The following is an 18,155-nucleotide window of genomic DNA, read 5'->3' as shown; positions in this document are numbered from 1 at the left end:
TTCTACAAAAAACCCAAATATAATGCATACATGTTTGCCTACATATCATCTTGAATCAATATTTTATAAGATTTTATGACTAAATTAATAAAATCTTTAGGCAATAAAATCAAGAAATTAGTGTGAAAGGACACAGAAGTTTGCGTGAAAGGAGGCAAGAACAATGGTGATGCTGCTACAACCATGAGAGTTAGGACTCAAGTTCCTATCCTAATGTGTGAAAGGATCAGATTTGATTTGCTCACTTATCACAATTTTTCAATTTTTTTCATTTTTGTCTTTATCTCTTTGAAGCTAATATCTGTTTTGTCTTGTTTTAAGCCTGCCTTTGTGGAGTTCATATCTTATATGTGCAGGTCAATTTAATAGGCTGGTGCCCATTTTCTTACAACCATGGAAAAAAAAAAAGAGAGACATATTCTTGAGATTTCTAAAACTATAATCGATTGATATCAACCAGCAATATTCGATTGATAAAGACATTAACATTTTTTTTTACAAAAAAATAAAATTATTAAAATATACAACGTCCATATTTATAAATTTAGAACTTCTCATTTTAATTATTTGATATGAGATTTCATATTATTTTTTCATATTTGTATTCACGTCGTCTTTACTGCAATCCGGGTATAGATTGACTTTGATATCATTTTGTTATGGAGCTATAACCTAATTCCTAAATGGCTATCTTATTGAAATATCAAAGTCGGATATGGGTGATTTTTTTTTTTAATTGTGCATGACAATTCAACAATATGGGCACTATTTTATTACAAGAAAAAAAGGTTCAAATTCTTGATATTTTTAAAACTATATCATCTCAAAATATTTGATGGTTACAAATTGAGATTTCAATTTTAAAATCTCAAGTTTGAATCTTGAAATAAACAAATGAGATTTATGGAATGAATTTTCCGATTCAAAATCTTTTACTTATTTGTAATAAAAGAATTTCATATGCTACCATCCAACATTGCAATGTTAAGATAGCCAAATAATAATCCACAAAAATGAAGTACAGCCCTTAATGAAACCTGGGCCTTAATCTCACCTGAAAGTTGCTCCAATTTGGGTTTAGTCCTGCCTCGAGATATTATCATTTTTTCGAAAAGTTAAACTATTAATATATTTATAAGTTTAGAATCTCTTTCTTATCTATTAATATAAGATTTTATAATATTTTTTTACACTCGAATTCATAACGTTTCATTGCGAGTTACGTGTGGATCGACTTTGAGATCATTTTATCACGAAATCATTATCCTTTTTTCAAAAGATTATCTTACTTATATATTAAAGTTCGAAATCCTTTTTTATCTATATGATATAAAAGTATGAAATAACAAAGCATGCAAACACCTAAACTTTATAAAAAATACGTAGTATTGGAAGGAATTCTCTGCAGTCTGCTATATCAAGTCTTTGTCTCTAAATCTAGAAGGAAAGAAGACCAAAGAAAGAGTCACAAAAAAAATTAGCTAATCTAGAAAAACAGAAAAGATCAAACATCTTGACAATGAGACAAAGGTCAACTGTCTGACTTTCAGATAAGAGTTGAAGTTTCAAACTAATCAATTACTATAAAAAGGTTATGGATGCCACATTTACATATCAGAAGATTGTAGCTTATAAGCTAAAAATGGCTTGTTCGAACCCATTTACCTATTGTTTTTTACTGTTCCTCTCCCTGGTAAGCTGTCTTGGAACTCTTATCATGCTCAAAATCTTTAAGTATTAGTTAAATTTTGAAGTTTGATGTTCGTTATCAGAACGTTATGATTTTTTTTTGTTTCAGATTGGATCAAGCATTGCTGCTTCTCCTAGTGATGATTTGCTAGCATGGGTGCAACAAGATAATCGCCGGTTCCTTAATGCAGTTATCCGAGTTACCAATCTTAATCGTACTATTAAGTACGTATAAATTTTTGTTTCTTAATGTTGTTATCAGGATTAGTAATCTTAATCTTATATTACGTACATATAAATTCTTTTTTCTTAATGCTATTTTCGGAGTTAATAATCTTAATCGTATCGTTAAATTCGTATAAATTCTTGCTGCTTAATGCTATTATTGGTATTAGCGATCTTAATCGTATGAATAAGTTTCTTGCATGAAAATCATGTCTCATGTTCATGTGATTTTAACTAGTATGGTTTCTCAAATGTCAGGTTTTACACTGAGAACTTTGGGATGCAAGTACTGAGGCAAAGTGATATCCCACATGAAAAGTACTCGTATGCTGTCCTTGGGTTTGGCCCCGAAGACTCTCATTTTGTCCTGCAGCTGAGACAAAGTATGCTTTCCAACATCTTTGGGTCACTTTGTCTATATGTTTTTTCTCTTTTGTACTGATATTCATTGCAGCAATTGACATTGACAACACCTTATGCTTTATTTGTCAAGACTATGGAGGCGAGAAGTTGAAGCTAGGGACAGCCTTTGCACACTTTGGGATTGCAACTCAAGATGTGAGTAAAACAGAGATCGAAAACTTGTCAATCAGTTTAGACTGGTCTTAAGCTGTCGATCTTTGTTATCCTCAGGCTTACAAAATGGTTGAAGAGATCCGAGCCAGAGGTGGAGTCATCACTCGTGAAGCAGGCCCAATCGAAGGGGGAACAACCGTTTTCGCCTTCGTGCAGGATCCTGATGGCTACATGTTTGAGCTCATCCAGAGACCTCCAACCCCTGAACCACTTTGCCAACTAATGCTTCATGTATCTGATCTAGATAGTGCTATCCAATTCTATGAAAAGGTAGATCATCTTTGTGTATCTCGAACATAAAAATATAACAAGGATCTCTTCACCTGTTACTGATTACTTTTAAATTGGATATCCGTCATATTTGATGTCATTTGATGATGCAGGCCTTAGGCATGAAGTTGCTGCAAAAGTATGACAGCCCTGAGGAGCAGGTGAGCCATTTGATGTTGTAGTAAATTTCCCTCTTGTTCCTACTGAAGGCCAATATGACTTGGCCTGAATAAAGGTTCAAGTGCATGAACTTGTTATGCATGAAAATCTATCAAATGTTATCTGCTGCATTCCTCTGTACAGTTTGCTATTGCCATGGTGGGCTATGGATCAAACCTAACTCAGATAACCACAGTGGAGTTGAGATATAACTACAATGTCACTGAGTACACCCAAGGAAATGGATATGTGCAGGTCAGGTTTAGCTATGTCACACAGTTTTCATCAAATCCTGGTTCATTTTAACAAAGAAACCTGTCTCCTAACATAACCCCTATTGCCAGGTTGCTATAAACACAGATGATGTATATCGAAGCGCTGCTGCTGTTAAGCTGGTTAGTCAAGAACTCGGAGGGAATATAACACGAGGACCAGATCCGATCAGCAAAACCACTTCATTCCTCGATCCAGATGGTTTTGAAACGGTTTGGCCCCCCTCTCTTTAGACACAGGATCTCTTGCTCTGCCTTTATAGCAACCTTATTATCGTTATCTGATGGCTTGATTCTTCAGGTTTTGGTGGACAACCGAAGGAAGAAAGAGTAAGGGTGCTGCCCAGGAATTTCGAACGGATTCTGAATAAGAAGGCATGCTATGGAGCCAGTGCCTAACGTATCATTTGTATTATCCTATTGCTTTTGTTTCATGTGTTGCTATATTAATTAAAAGGATTGCTTAAAGAGGTGTAAAAACATTTTTCAAAGTTTTTCTGTTGATCCGTAACATGTTTAAAACTCTTTCAAACACCAAAAATGACCGAAACCATTTTCCGAAAAGCATTTGCATGCTTACCAAATGAAGTGTTAGGCTACGATATCATTCTTGTTTAAAGAATCAGATTTGGTGGTAGAGCAGAAAGTTGCAGACGAGAAACTTGAACATTGAAGAACAATGAAAAGAAATTACAAAATGTTACATGTAACCAGGTCCAAACAATTTCCAGGCCCTCTTCTTCCTTCAACATGTGGCCAAAACCTTTAAATATGAACACAGGAACGCAACTACATACTCATGAGCCGAATCTCACTTGTCTTGTGCTCCTGCAAAGCACAAATATGATCTAAACTCTTTGAATAAGTTGTTGGCTAAATGCTCATCAGGCACCTTCGGCCAATGCATAGGAGGAGAACAAACTACGACTCTTCAAAGCAGAACTTCAATCTGCGCCCGATAATTTCACTTCCAGTAGCTCCCTCAATAACAACTTTAAGTGATCCTTGTTGCATCCCTTATGAGGTATAATCTGCATTTCAGAACAGAGCACCAGAACTTGGAAAGGATGCAAATGTTTCAGAATCTGTGGGTCTCGATCATAATCCTGATAGAATAGCGTTGGAAGTCACAGAAATTAAACCAGGTGCTTATACTCACGTGCAAAGAATTCATATTAAGGAAAAACTTCTGCATGCATCAAAACAAGCTTCCTCTGTTACTAACCTTTTCTGTGACTATAACGATTGGCTTATAACCGAACTTGTCTTCAAGTTGTCTAAGTCGCTCTCTCATCATATGCATATCCTAGGTTCATCAACATCAGGACATCACAAACTTGATTGCTTGGAAAATAAATCTAAGATATAAAGAATGAAAAAGGCAGACAAAAAATAAAAATTATTACACACTATAATCTATATATCATGCTTCAATCATCAGGTAGCAGTCTGATAAGGTTTGTGTCTTTTATCCCTTGTACTTGCACAATGAACAGATTAAAAATGTAATTGAAGCATCCTTTCTCCCTAAACAAGTGTAAATGAAGGAGAAAGAGCAGTGTACCTTAGTTTGAAATGAGTGATGGTCACTGAAGTCAAATCGATCAACATATATTGGCCCCATCTGCAGCAAGTTATTCACCATGTAACAACAAACGTAAAGACAGAAATGGGGAGAAATAAGAGATGAAGAGGATCTCCATTCTACATCACATGTTAATTGCACCAGAAAATAAAATGTATGAAGCTTCTAAGTAAATAACATAAAATGTCAAAAAGTATACCTTTTCCATCCTCTGCACAAAAGCATCTGAAGAACCAATTGCAGAAACACATAATACAACTGCATTATGCACAGCTCCCAAATGCATCTTTGTGTTTATATTTCTCACTTCAAAGAAATATGAGGGAGCCATTCTGGTGTAGAAAATTGGAAGTGACTTGATTTCCTGAATCACTAACTCGATATCTTTGAGCTTTTGCTCTAATACCTGCATGATTTTGAAGCATAAGCTTTTAGGTCAATTCCTTAACATAGACCACCTACCACAACAAGCAAAAATATGCTAATTTACAACAAAACCACCCATATATGTGAATTGATGTTGCACATTTGCACAATCTTTGTTAAAAAGAATTAGAATTATCTTCTTGGAAAGGAAAATTTTAAAGCTCAATTCCTCATACCAGGTCAGCATGGTGGAGTACAGCAACATCTGCACGTTTGAGTGCCATCAAAGGTTCTCTTAAGGGTCCAAGTGGAAGTAGTTTGCAGTTTCCCCATGGCATTAATCCATTAATCATTACAATCTCTAGGTCACGACACAAGCTCCAATGCTGCCCTCCATGTACATGAGATCATAACTTATCAGCATAATACCTACATAACCAAAAAGTTTTCTGCTTCAAGACTTCCCTGACAAAGGAAAATGCGGCAGCTAATGTACAATCAAATCTATTCCTGAAACAGAAACTGCTATTATGTTTGTACTTTACCGTTGGCTTCAAAATGTACATGTCAACTTAGCAAGAAATGGGGAAAGAATTACTACCGAGAGGAGTTATTTGGCCATATAATTTCCTATTAATGGACAAAACTAGGCTAGGAGACACACTTCAATGCATAATAAGAAACACAATAAACATGAAAGAAATTGCCATACCTGCATCCCATCATCCAGAATAGCAGCACCAATTTTCTCTGAACTGATATGACTTCCCACTTTCTGGTCAAGATAGGTTCTCTCGAAGAGTTTACTACCACGACAATCTACATATCCGTATTTTTCAAAGAACAAATTGGCAGTCGCTATCCGATTTGCGCCTACACCAACTTTTACAGGTCCCCCGAGTAGATGCCTTTGCAGCATTTTAGCTTCATCTCCACCAGCATAACCCTACAAGATTGAAAATGACAACAACTAAGATACTGATTTAGCTCTAACTTTGCCACCTAACATTGAATTCCGAAAACCAAAAAAAGTCCAATACACTCAAACCAACTTAAAACCAATCTTCCAGATCAAAACAACAAACCACCTTTATAAAGGGCCAACCACCAACCTAGCTGAAAAATACACCAATCCCTTAAAGGTGACAAATACCTGACTCAGCCCGATCACGTGCCCTGAACCCAAGCATACCCAGTTGGGAACTACAAAACAAGTCAACCAACCAAACTTGATTTGACCAAAACCCAAAATGACCCTACATGAAACAACATGAACCCGAATGACCCATCACAAACAGGACCTTAAACCCGACCTGATAACTACAAACACTAGCAAAGTAAAATGCTGCGAGAATTAACCCAATCGTGGAAACCTGGTCAACTCGCCCGAAGGCAGAAAACCAACCCAAGTTTACCTCAGAAGTCGATGATCCAAGTCCAAACTTACCCATCCCGAACCCAACCAGACCCGCTTACCACCTTTAAATCTGCCATACGAAAAATCAAGTACAACAATGACAAAGAAGTACAAACAAAACATACCCTTGTTAAAATGAGAGGTGAAATTCCATAATCAGATAAACATCTAGCTATGAACTCAACCATTGGCGTCTTTCCATTTCCTCCCCACGTTAAGTTCCCAACACTGATCACCGGCACTGGCAACCTTTCAACAAAAAAAAATCCAATAAATCAAATAAACAAACAAACAATAATTGTTCGAAGAGTTTCAACATAATGTACTCTAAATTAAGCTTAACATAATCATTAAGGGGGGAATCGTTTTCTAGACCTGTGCCTAGAGAAGAAGCCGGAGCGGTAAAGAGAGCGGCGGAAAGATAGAACGACACCGTACAGAGAAGAAGCTAAGGAGAGGAAAGGAACAATAGAGCGATGAAACCCGGAGAGCTTAGCTTGATCTCGGGCGTAGGCGATCTCTGTCACCGCTCTCTTCAGTTTCTCCATTAGCAGCGAAAAGGGCGAACACCGAAACTAGGAAGAGGGAAATTATGGAGGGAATGGAGGGGTAGTTGTTGGGTCGAATTATACGGTTTGTTGTCGGATCCAAGCCTAATATTGATATGGGTCGAAAGTGAAAACCTTTGATCCTCTAATTTCAGAATTTTGTAATTTAATTTTCCATTACAGTATAATAACTTTTAAATATAATTATTATATATATAGTGATTATATTTAATTAAATTTTATGATTTTTTTGAAAACATTATTTACGTATTTAATTTATATATTCTATCAAAATGTCAAATTTGTTTTACATAAATAACTATAATGAAAAAATTTTAACAATATTAACAATTAAAATGATATTAACAAATTTGAAAAATATAAAGCACACCGAAAGAGATGGGACTGGTGGTACCCTTCAATGATTAATTTTTGTTTAAAATTAAATAATTAACTTGATTCATGATTTTATATAATAACTTTTTAGTTAATTTTTATGTAAAATTTTAAATTGTCACTAAATAAAAAAAATTAATTTATATGATTTTATTGTAAAATATATAAATTAAATGTGTAAATCAACAAAATTTTAAAGAATTATAATCAATCACGTATCCTTAATCATTTCGCTTTTTATATTGTCATTAATGTATGCTCCTTTTGAAGGTCGAAACTAAGCCATGCATGAATATGATAAGGAAAAAGAAAATGAAAGATAAAACAAAAGGAAATTGAATACATCGGTTTTAAGATTCGAATTATTATAATTAATATCGAGTTATGTGTTAATTTAGAATGAGCTCTCACATTATGTTAATGAGATCTTAATCTTATAAAATAAGTTTTAATTTATTATTATAATGTGTAATTTTGATGAAAACATTACAAATTTGAATATGCTATGATACTTCATTTAATATCAAATGTGAATGTCGTTATTAAAATTTATATAAAATATAAATTAATTATTATTAGTAATTTAAATTTAAATTTTAAAAATTATATAATTTAAATTCAAAAATGATTATTCAGGGATCATTACTCGACAATATTTAAATTAATTTATGCTCGAAAATATAACAATTAAAATTTTTTTGTAGTTAGAAAAACCAAGTCAGCATGTGGGGCCCGTGGTAGTTAAAGGGGGACAAATGCAATTACAAGCGGATCACCACATTTCAGAACAGTTATGTTAGGGCCCACCATTTCGAACGAAAACGAAGCCACCTGATTGATCCCAGCACCGTCTACCCATCCTGTCAAAACAAATCTGACGGCCGAAATTGGCTGACTGCGGCAGAGAGTAAGTAAAAACCGACAGTGTACCAAAGCCATGGTAAATATATGGGTAAAATATCTAGATTCGAGTTTTAATCAAAATTTCACAAACATTTATTAATATAAAAAATAAATAATCTATTTCAAAAAATTATTTTTCACTAAATATATAAATCCTGCTAGTAATGTTTTATTGATATTTCTATTAATTTATAGACCTGATAATATTTTTTAAAATAATTTTATTTTTAATAAATTTAAAAAATTATATAATATATAAACTATAACTTTTATTTTTAATTTTTTATTTAAAATATATTTTTTTCTTTCAAATAATGTGGTTGGTTGGAGATATCTAATTCGTTGGTGGATCACCCCTCAACTGAATCTAGTCATCCATGGCTAGATCCAGTTGGACATGGCCACACTCCTAGTAGGTGCCAAGCGCTAGACGACCGCAGCTAAATTGTGTTAACCAAGGGGAGTGTGCCAGATCTAGTCGAATCTGCTTATGGGAGGTGAGATTCGATCGTGGAATGGTCGGACGGCGAATGGAAATGGCATCAGGCGGGACATTATCGGAGAAAAAAAGAGATATTTTAATTTTTTTATATTTTTTATTAACTATGTTTGTACTTTTAGATTTTATTATGAAACTATGCTTAAAAGTTAATAGGTCTAGACATTTTACTTTTAAGTGTGAACACCAGCTTTTCAAATTGGAGGAAAGAGAAGCGTCATGATTTCTCTCATCAACTATAGACCCCACGTGGGCCCAATTCCCCTCACTGGTGAGACCCCACCAAACACGTTGAATCAAACGAAGGAGCTGAATTTCAGGAGTTTTCATTTTTTCCCTCTGATGTTTGGGCCATCATCACCGTTCGTTTTAATGACAGGGTCGTGATGTCGACGGTCCTGATTGAATTCCTACGCTGCAAAAAATAAAAGGGAAAAAGAGTGGTATGAATTGACCATTCAGTCCTCTACTGCGAGGTTGAAAAGAACAGTTGCTTAGTGGGCGTAATAGTCAATGTCTCGGAGGTCTTTTTCAAATTTGATTTGAATAAGAAAAAAATAGAAGACGAATTTTTAATGTTTCTCATCACTTGCGCTGGACGGCGCGTGGAAATCCTTTCCTCTTTCTTTTGGAAGCTTTGGCCTTTTACGGCTGTGAAACCTGTTTAGCCAAGTCAGCCTTTGATTGACCCAAAAGCCAATGGGAAAAACCCTTTTACTTTCCTAACCTTTTATTTGATGAGATTGAGATTCTCAAATGAATAAATTCCCATTTAATTTGCAAGTTGGTAGATATAGTAGAATTTAAAATTTGGGAATAAGTAGAATCTAGGTGTGTAATTATTCGATTCGATTTTAAAATTTTTAAGAATTGAATAAATTAAGTTCTCATAAAAAGTAATCAAAATTAATCAAATATTATAAAAATAATAATAATAAAATTGGCTTGTTTCAAGCTTTCGATCAATTATTATTTTTCTTAATCGATTATCATTGAAATAAAAAATAATAATTTGAATTAATCAAATTCAATCAATTTCAATCAATTTACTTTGAATTGAAGTGATAAATACTCACACATTGTCCAAAGGAATGTAACATTATGCTTATTGTCCATGGCTTGGGCATTAGCCTATTTGCCCGATATCCCCTAATTAAATTAAATGTTGAAAATTTATGTAGCCAAAATTTATTAAACTAAGTACACATTTTTGCTTAAAAGGAACTTCATTTAAGAAAATTTTACATTCTCCTCCATCTTATCTTATCAAATAAAATGATTATTAGTTAGTGAATTAATGTACATAATAAATAATAATTACTGATTACCATAAGGAAAGTTCAACATTATTAAATAAATGTCAATTATTAGAACAATTAAAATCATTCAGTAATCTTTAGATATGAGACATGGTTTTCACGCGCTAGATCTAAAAAATATCCACGAATGTATATATAGAGAGACAGAAGAGACGGAGAGAGAGAGAGGTGACTTGACCGAACGGGCAACAGACAAAGGGACACGCAAAACCCTAACCGGGCAGGGGGCAGCACCTAACGCCGTCTTTCTGAGCCCCATTAACGCCACACTCTCGCGCTTGTCTCTCAAACCAAGTCCCAATCATTTTCATTACACCCGAGCCTCCAGGCTAGGAGCTAGGCTCGGAAATCTCCAGAAAAAGCCGAAGCCCACCATCGAAAAATAATGGAACCAAAAGCAAGAGAGAGAAAGCCGAAAAAATAAAAATAAAAATAACAGAAGAGAGAGAAAGAGGGAGGCAGTGAGTGATGGTTTTTATAGAGAGAGAAAGTGAACAGAGATGGGGCAGATCGTGAAGAGGAAGAAGAAAGGAAGGCCGCCGAAGGCGGATCTGGCTAAAAGAGGGAGTTCGCCGGCGGCACAGTCGGAGTCGGAGCTAAGGCGGAGTCACCGGCGGAGAAATGTGAGGTATAACATCGATTACGACGATTACCTCGACGAAGACTTCGAGGAAGAAGACGAGGAAGAAGAGAGAAGGAGAGAGAAGAAGCTTAAGCTTGTTCTTAAGCTTAATCAAGGTCAAGAAGTTGAGCCGCCTTCTCCTCCTCCTCTGTTACCAAGCCGCGGCCGAGGTGTTTCCTCAGCTGCCGCGCGTGGGAGGCGCGAGGATAGGAAGGAAGTGGAGGAGGAAGAAGTAGAGGATGATGAAGAAGAGGAGGAGGAAGAAGAGGAAAGCGAGAAGAGGAATAAAAAGATTAAGAAGAGAAGAATCAACGGTGGCGATGAAGTTGATCGTGATGATTACGAAGAAGAAGTTGATGATGATGAAGATGATGATCATGGTGATGCGGAGGTATGTACTGAATCATTTGTACGGATCTATCAAGAAAGAGGAAGAAAAGCTGAAGCAAGCAAAAAACACTGAAAAAACTAAAGAAGAAGAAAATTAAAATTGTTTCTGTGTTGGAGGGAAGGGGAGAATTTAGGGGAAGAAAATAACGGTCGAAGGTCAACTGTCAAAAACAAAAAACTACTAACAGAATCTGATCACGCTCCCACCTTTCTCTCTCTACTTATCTTTCTACATATCCATCTATCTATCCCTCTCTCTCTCTAACCAACTATTTCTCTCTCTAAATCTATGTCTTTTACAAACTCTCTTTCTCTCTCTTTGAATGTTTGAGTGTACCTATACATGTAACGTCTGCTTTAGTTGTCTCTGTCTCCTGTCACTGTCTCACTCTCAATCTCTTTCTTTCTCTTTCTCTCTCTCTCTCTCTCTATCTATATCGTACTTCACAGCTTGAGGGAGATAATAGTTGGGTTCCGCTCTGGGTTTAAACTTCCATATTTTTTTGATGATTTATGTTTTTTAACGTTTTGGGTGTTCTGAAGTTTGAGAGTTCTGGTTTTTAACAGGGAAGAGGGAGAAAAGGGGAATCCAAAGGGCAGGACTCAGTTCCAGGTTTGTTTTTGATTAATGGGATTTCGATTTTTGCTTTGTTTTTGGGAGGTTTTGGAGTTTTGAGTAGTGAGGGGTTTGAGTTTTGTTTTAATTTTTTTTTCTTTTGGTTTTGATTAGGGACACCGTCGGATCCTCCATCAGGGGTCCCATTGCCTGATAAGAAGACATTGGAGTTGATTCTTGATAAACTTCAAAAGTGAGTGTTGAACCTTTGTTTTATTTTTGTTTTCTCTCCCTCTCTGTCTCTCTTTTTTCCCTCAACTTGATGTTGCTAATTCTGAGTTGGGTATGAATTTTTGCAGGAGAGATACTTATGGTGTGTATGCCGAACCGGTTGATCCTGAAGAGGTAAGTGGAATTTACTTCAGAAGTGCTGACAGGCTGTTCTTACTAGGGATCCTGGCTTTTGGAGTTCAATTTTGTTTGTCTTAGTAAGTTTTTGATTGATTTTGCAGCTTCCTGATTACCATGATGTGATTGAGCATCCAATGGACTTTGCCACGGTGAGGAAGAAGTTGGGAAATGGGTCTTATTCTACACAGGAACAATTTGAGGTATGTGTTTATGGTTCAAACAGGCTAGATGATGTAGCTGAAGAAGTTCACTTGGGATATGGGGTTTCTCTGTGGGATAATTCCAAACTGTGTTTCAGATTTTGCTGGTTTAATTCTTATGGTGGTTAGTTAGTGTAATTCCGGTTTTCCTCTGACTTGCATCCGTGCTTTGTCAGGAGGTGTTTCTTTCTCCTAGTTTCTACTCTTTCAGCATGTTTGCTTGGCCATTCCCCTCTATTCACAAGAAATATTTGTTCCTTTCTTTGGATACCAAATGGCCTAAGGAATAGCTGTTCCCCCTGCAATCTCTATTCTCCAAAATCAAAGATTAGCTTTTTTTTTTATATAATTGGGGGAGGGGATTCGAACCTTGCTTTTAAGCAGGGATAGTGCACCAACCAATGAGCTAAATATTCAGGTGCAAAATCAAAGATTAGTTATTCCCAATTCCAATGGTATTTGTTATTTTATGTGTGGCGGGATGGCTTCTGAAATTAATAAGGCCCCTTACAAATGAAATGAAAAAATGTTAAATAAAAAAGTTTAAGTTTTTAATTATATATTGTAAAAAATTAATATTTTAAATTTAACAATTAATTGAAATTATTAATATTTTAATCATAATAATATTTAAATTAGAAATAAAATATTAATATTTTAAAATGTTATTGAATATATTAAAAATAAAATATTAATATTTTAAAATGTTAATATTTAAAAGATCAATTATTAATATTTTAAATAAATTATAAATTATTAATATTAAAAAATAAAATAAAATCAAAATAGATAATCATATATTATAATAAAGGATATTTTTATTTTTTATCATTTTTTCTTTTGTTATTCTAAAATTATTTTTACCAACTAAACCTTCAATGGTCCTCATAACAATTTTTATCTTATTCCATTATGTCAACCAAACTACATAATAACATTCCCATTCTATTCTTACCTTATTTTATTTTCATAGAATACCTATTCTATTCTATTTCATTCTAATACGCGAACCAAATGTGCCCTTTTTGTTGCCGCCTTCTTGTGTAAATGATGATATAGGGACCAAGTATGAATTGGATGCAGTAGGTATTGTTCACTGAGCTGGGAAATGGAATCTCTTCAATTTCAACTTTAGTATGTTTTAATCTTCGTTAGTGTTATTGGAAAAAATCAGTTAGCATCACATCCCCACAAAATATATACTTGGTCTAGAGATATGTCATTAATGTGCGACAAATTTGTGAAAGTGAATTTGCATAGAAGTGTGGATTTTTGTTGTAGTTAATGTTTAGTTCTGTTGGTTGAATAGAGTGCGTTCAATATTCATATGATGCTAGTGCATTTTCCCTCCAGTTTGGTGACTTTGGGTTATGTTTTATAATTTTTGGCTAAGAAATGTTCTGGATTACAATAAAACAATGCAAGATGCATAAAATTGGAACTTGAAAAATGTTGTGATAAAGTCAAAAGGTTGGTTGACATGGCTCAAGTGTTGAATGCGGCATTGGTGGTGTATTGTGCTGTAGAGTTGCTAATATTGATGGAGAATGAATCTTATTGGTTGTTTTTGAGCTGATAACCCTCCTGTCAAAAAGTGTTGTTCTAGGATGAAAACATGGTTTGTCCTGCATTGGCTTATAAAGCTGGTTTTCTTGAATGCAGAGTGATGTCTTCTTAATATGCTCTAATGCAATGCAATATAATGCAGCAGATACTATATACCATAAACAGGTATAATGTTTTTTCCTCCTCTTTCTTCTGTTTAAACATTTTACTTCTTTTAGTATCTTCTTGGTTTCCTTTATCCAACTCTCCAGTTATTTTTATGAAGGCACGTTCCATTCAAGAGCTGGCAAAGAAAAAATTTGAGAAGTTAAGGATGGATGTACAGCGGTATGAGAAAGACAGCAAGATAGAACAGAAAACAAAATCTAACTTCATAGCAAAGAAACAAACAAAAAAACCTTTCTACCGTGCAACACAGGAACCTGTTGGTTCTGATTTCTCTTCAGGGGCCACTCTTGCCACTGCTGGAGATATCCAGAACTCTTCCATCACTATTCAAGCTAATGCTTGTGAGAGGCCTAGCCATACTGATGTGCCTGTAGAGGGTAACTACTCCCTGGCTGATTATAATTTAGAGAAAACTGAAGAACTATCATCAGGTATTAAGTCCCTTTTACAACCCATTTTTCTATTTTGGGGAGTGGCTTTTCAGTATTATAAAGCTATATCCTAGCTTGCAAATCTATATGTGAAGCCACTATGCTTTGGCATGTGTTATTATTCTTCACTCTCTTGGGCTGGAACAATCCAGGCATTTCTAAATGTTCAGAAGAGCCTTCTATGTATGAGATGGTTTTGTTCTAGCTCTTTAATTATTCTTCTCTGTCTTAGGGAAGGGTCTCCTCTCAAAATTTGGGAAGAAGTCATCTGCAGATGATAATCGTCGTGCGACATACAACATATCCACTCAACCGGTGGTCAGATCAGAGTCAATATTTACAACCTTTGAGGCTGAAATCAAGCAGCTGCTTGTTGTATGTAACAAGCAAATTAATTTGTCTTCTTCAACTATCGGCTTTGTACTCACTTGTGTTTATTTCTGAATCAGGTTGGGCTACAAGCAGAATTTTCATATGCTAGGAGTCTGGCTCGCTTTGCTGCAACTCTTGGACCTGTTGCATGGAAAGTTGCTTCCCGCAGGATTGAGCAAGCATTGCCTATGGGCTGTAAGTTTGGTCGTGGGTGGGTTGGAGAGTATGAGCCACTTCCAACACCAGTATTAATGCTTGAGAATCATGCTCCAAAGGAATCTGCCCTGTTGCGTGCTGCTGATGCTCGAAAGGATGATGTAACTTATAAGACCCCGGTTCCTTCTACCAGTGTTCGAAAGGATGATGTACCTTATAAGAACCCTGTTCCTGCTAAGCCACATCCTCTCAATGTCCCTGCTTCAGAAGAGAAATCATCTTCGTTTTTTCCTGGTGGGCCAACATCAGAAGGAACGCCATCTTTGTTTGCTTCTGCTGGGCCAAAGCCTGGTAAGCCTGCTAATACTATTCATAAGCAGAAAAATTTGGCTCCCAGGAAATTTTGTGAGCCTGAGAACAAGGTCTCAAAGCAAGTTGAGTTGAACTTGCCACCTACTGCCAACGAAAATAATACTGATCTTATCACTGAGAAGAAGAGTTCAAATAAATCAGAGACAGCAGCTTTGAAGTCAAGAGAGATGGTTTCAAGGAACATGAGTCTTGCACAGGCTGTATCTTCAAAGCAGATCGAAAATAATATAGCTGTTGATGGAGATTTGCCTAATGGAAAAACCTCAAGTAATTGTTTTAACAATCGAGCAATGAATCCATCTTCTGATGGTATTCCGACCCAAAAGGCCAAAGCAGCTGCCTATTATTCCCATGGACAGGAGCAGGGCCTCAATGACCCAGTTCAGTTGATGAGGATTTTGGCAGAAAAGGCCCAAAAGCAACAAAATTCTTCAAATCAGTCCCCGGCTGATACTCCACCAGCTATGCCATCTGTTCCATCTATACGAAGAGATGATTCGAGCAGTGCTGCCGCTGTTGCTGCTCGTGCATGGATGTCTGTAGGAGCTGGAGCCTTCAAGCAAGCAACTGAAATTTCCAGCACTTCGAAAGACCAGATATCTGCAGAGTCATTATACAACCCAGCTAGGGAATTTCATCCGCAAGGTTCACGAGTTCAAGGGGAGTTTCCTCTTTCTGCAGGGATGCAATTTCAGCCACAGCCTGAGAAGAGCAGTTTCCCACTTCATACTTTTGCACCCCAACCTGTTCGCTTGATGAATGAAGCTCACTTCCAAAACCGACCCATGGTTTTCCCTCAACTAGTGGCAACCGACTTGTCTAGGTTCCAATTGCAGTCCCCTTGGCAAGGTCTTAGTCCGCGAACACAGCCAAGGCAGAAGCAGGATACACTTCCTCCTGACTTGAATATTGGATTCCAGTCTCCGGGGTCTCCAGTGAAACAGTCGTCAGGCGTTCTGGTTGATTCTCAGCAGCCAGATCTGGCTCTGCAGCTCTGAGTGTGAGGTAGACTTCCTGAAAAATCGATTGAGAAGGGCTCAGAGGTGGTTAGATGGTGCTCTACCCTGGTCTCAAGGATGTAGAAAATTTTGTCCCCTACCATGAAAGTGGATGGAATTACCAAGTCTTCCATTATTCTTAGATGGTGCTCTGGCAAACTCAATGATAGATTTCGGTCCCAATCTTGGATTAGAGTTAAAGATGGCAGATTCAGCCCTTAAACCGTCTTACCTATAGAGTGTGAACTCCTTTTTTCTATCAGATGAGAAGGGAGAATCAAGAAGAACAGGGGCCAATAATCATGAAATGTAGAGATTTGTTTAAGATCTCCTTTTCCTAACAAGCATTTCTGACTCCAAGCATTTATATAGTACCTGAGGGAGCTAAAATCATGAGAGTTTTCAGCAGAAGCCTGATTGTTTTTATGAATTTATTGTCGATTGATTCGATGTTCTTCATCAGATGGATTACATATGTAAACGTAGTTCATGCTTGTACATTAGTAACAGCTGGATGAGAAGTAGCTACTCAAATTTTTAGTTTGTCTTTGTTGCCGTTCATGTTATTTGCATTGATATATCGTCCTGCTTTTCTGTGTACATGCAGAGATGGATTTGCAGTTAAAGAGGGAATTGCCATTCATCTGTATTATGAATCAGGGAATCTTACATGGTACCTAACTTAAAAGCTTATTGAAATATAGCTATTCTGCTTTTACAAATTGGAAATGGCCTGCCTAGACAAAATAGAAATGACCCTTTTATCAAGAATCTCCAAATCTTTTTTGCGATTCACATAGGGGGGATTCAAACCCGATTCTTTGAATAGTACAAAAATACATACATTTACTATCGATCTCAGACCAAGATCAGTGACAGATACATACACTTACCATCGATCCCCGATCGGGATCAATGGTATAGGTTTGATTCGAAACCCCGTAACTCATGCTGTTGAAGCTCTTTTCATGGAAAGAATGGTCAAGAAATTCCGGTGGCTTTGCTTTGGCTTGTTCAAAGACATCATCTTCCTCCCAGGTTTCTTCTGATGACTCCTAAGCACACAGACATCTCCCTGGCAGATATATCTTTTAGATTCTGAGGAGGATTCTGTGAAACAGCTGAAGATATTTGGGAGCAACGCCATGGTATAATCAATCAATGCTCCCAAGAAAGAATGCAATATTGTTTAAAAGATTGTTTCCATGAATATCTCTACCTACTTATAAAGGGTGGATGGCCTTTGCTTTTGGGGTTTTAGGCAATGAGTCAATGTTGGCAGGCAATGACCATTTATTTTTTTTCAAACAACAAAACGTGTTGGACCAAAAATGTTATTTTCTAGCAATTAACTTCTTTTTTTATTAATTTTTTTAGATTGTTTTAGAAATTTCTATATGGTCTTCGATCTTAGAGTTTGGTTAGTTGATGGGCCGGGTTTTGGAACAAGGTCATTTTTTTATTTATATGTAATGTATTGTCAACTTATAATATTTATATATTATCATTAAATCAAATATTATCTTCTATTTTAACGATAGTAATTCGTGTATTTTTTATTTTGTTTGAGAAAATTTGATAAACTCGTACTAAAAAGAAATATTAAAAAAAAGAAAAAGGAGAATGGCACATGGTAGACCATGTTTTGTTTGAATAGCCAAGAGGGTATGGTCTATTATTTGACTTTTT

General features: G+C 35.9%; 3 protein-coding genes across 3 annotated transcripts; 2 read left to right on the top strand and 1 right to left on the bottom strand.

Moving 5' to 3' along the window:
* The first annotated feature begins 1,552 nt into the window (after positions 1 to 1,552).
* LOC110419780 (lactoylglutathione lyase GLX1-like) lies at positions 1,553 to 3,671 on the top strand. The gene is made up of 9 exons (XM_021432882.2): positions 1,553 to 1,693; positions 1,799 to 1,914; positions 2,173 to 2,297; positions 2,408 to 2,472; positions 2,548 to 2,760; positions 2,874 to 2,921; positions 3,064 to 3,174; positions 3,264 to 3,404; positions 3,493 to 3,671. The coding sequence occupies exons 1-9, from the start codon at positions 1,595 to 1,597 to the stop codon at positions 3,523 to 3,525; spliced, it is 951 nt and encodes a 316-aa protein (XP_021288557.1). The 5' UTR covers positions 1,553 to 1,594; the 3' UTR covers positions 3,526 to 3,671.
* Positions 3,672 to 3,826: 155 nt separating this feature from the next.
* Positions 3,827 to 7,199, bottom strand: LPXK (tetraacyldisaccharide 4'-kinase family protein). Its single transcript, XM_021432880.1, has 8 exons — positions 6,935 to 7,199; positions 6,685 to 6,808; positions 5,855 to 6,088; positions 5,379 to 5,528; positions 4,976 to 5,182; positions 4,756 to 4,815; positions 4,417 to 4,497; positions 3,827 to 4,297 (listed from the first exon to the last, which is right to left on the bottom strand). Exons 1-8 carry the CDS (start codon positions 7,105 to 7,107, stop codon positions 4,136 to 4,138), a joined length of 1,191 nt encoding a protein of 396 aa, XP_021288555.1. The 5' UTR covers positions 7,108 to 7,199; the 3' UTR covers positions 3,827 to 4,135.
* A 3,188-nt stretch (positions 7,200 to 10,387) lies between these two features.
* Positions 10,388 to 17,066, top strand: LOC110419141 (DNA-binding bromodomain-containing protein). Its single transcript, XM_021432044.2, has 9 exons — positions 10,388 to 11,237; positions 11,804 to 11,849; positions 11,967 to 12,045; positions 12,152 to 12,197; positions 12,305 to 12,403; positions 14,066 to 14,134; positions 14,235 to 14,568; positions 14,801 to 14,943; positions 15,018 to 17,066. Exons 1-9 carry the CDS (start codon positions 10,725 to 10,727, stop codon positions 16,464 to 16,466), a joined length of 2,778 nt encoding a protein of 925 aa, XP_021287719.1. The 5' UTR covers positions 10,388 to 10,724; the 3' UTR covers positions 16,467 to 17,066.
* Positions 17,067 to 18,155: the final 1,089 nt, after the last annotated feature.

The sequence above is a fragment of the Theobroma umbraticum genome, unplaced genomic scaffold (assembly GCF_002168275.2).
Source record: "Theobroma umbraticum cultivar Fairchild unplaced genomic scaffold, ASM216827v3 scaffold_67.0, whole genome shotgun sequence".
NCBI classification, from domain to species: Eukaryota; Viridiplantae; Streptophyta; class Magnoliopsida; order Malvales; family Malvaceae; genus Theobroma; species Theobroma umbraticum.
The sequence above is the reverse complement of the archived record's forward strand: the minus strand, read 5'-3'. Positions and strand labels throughout refer to the sequence as shown.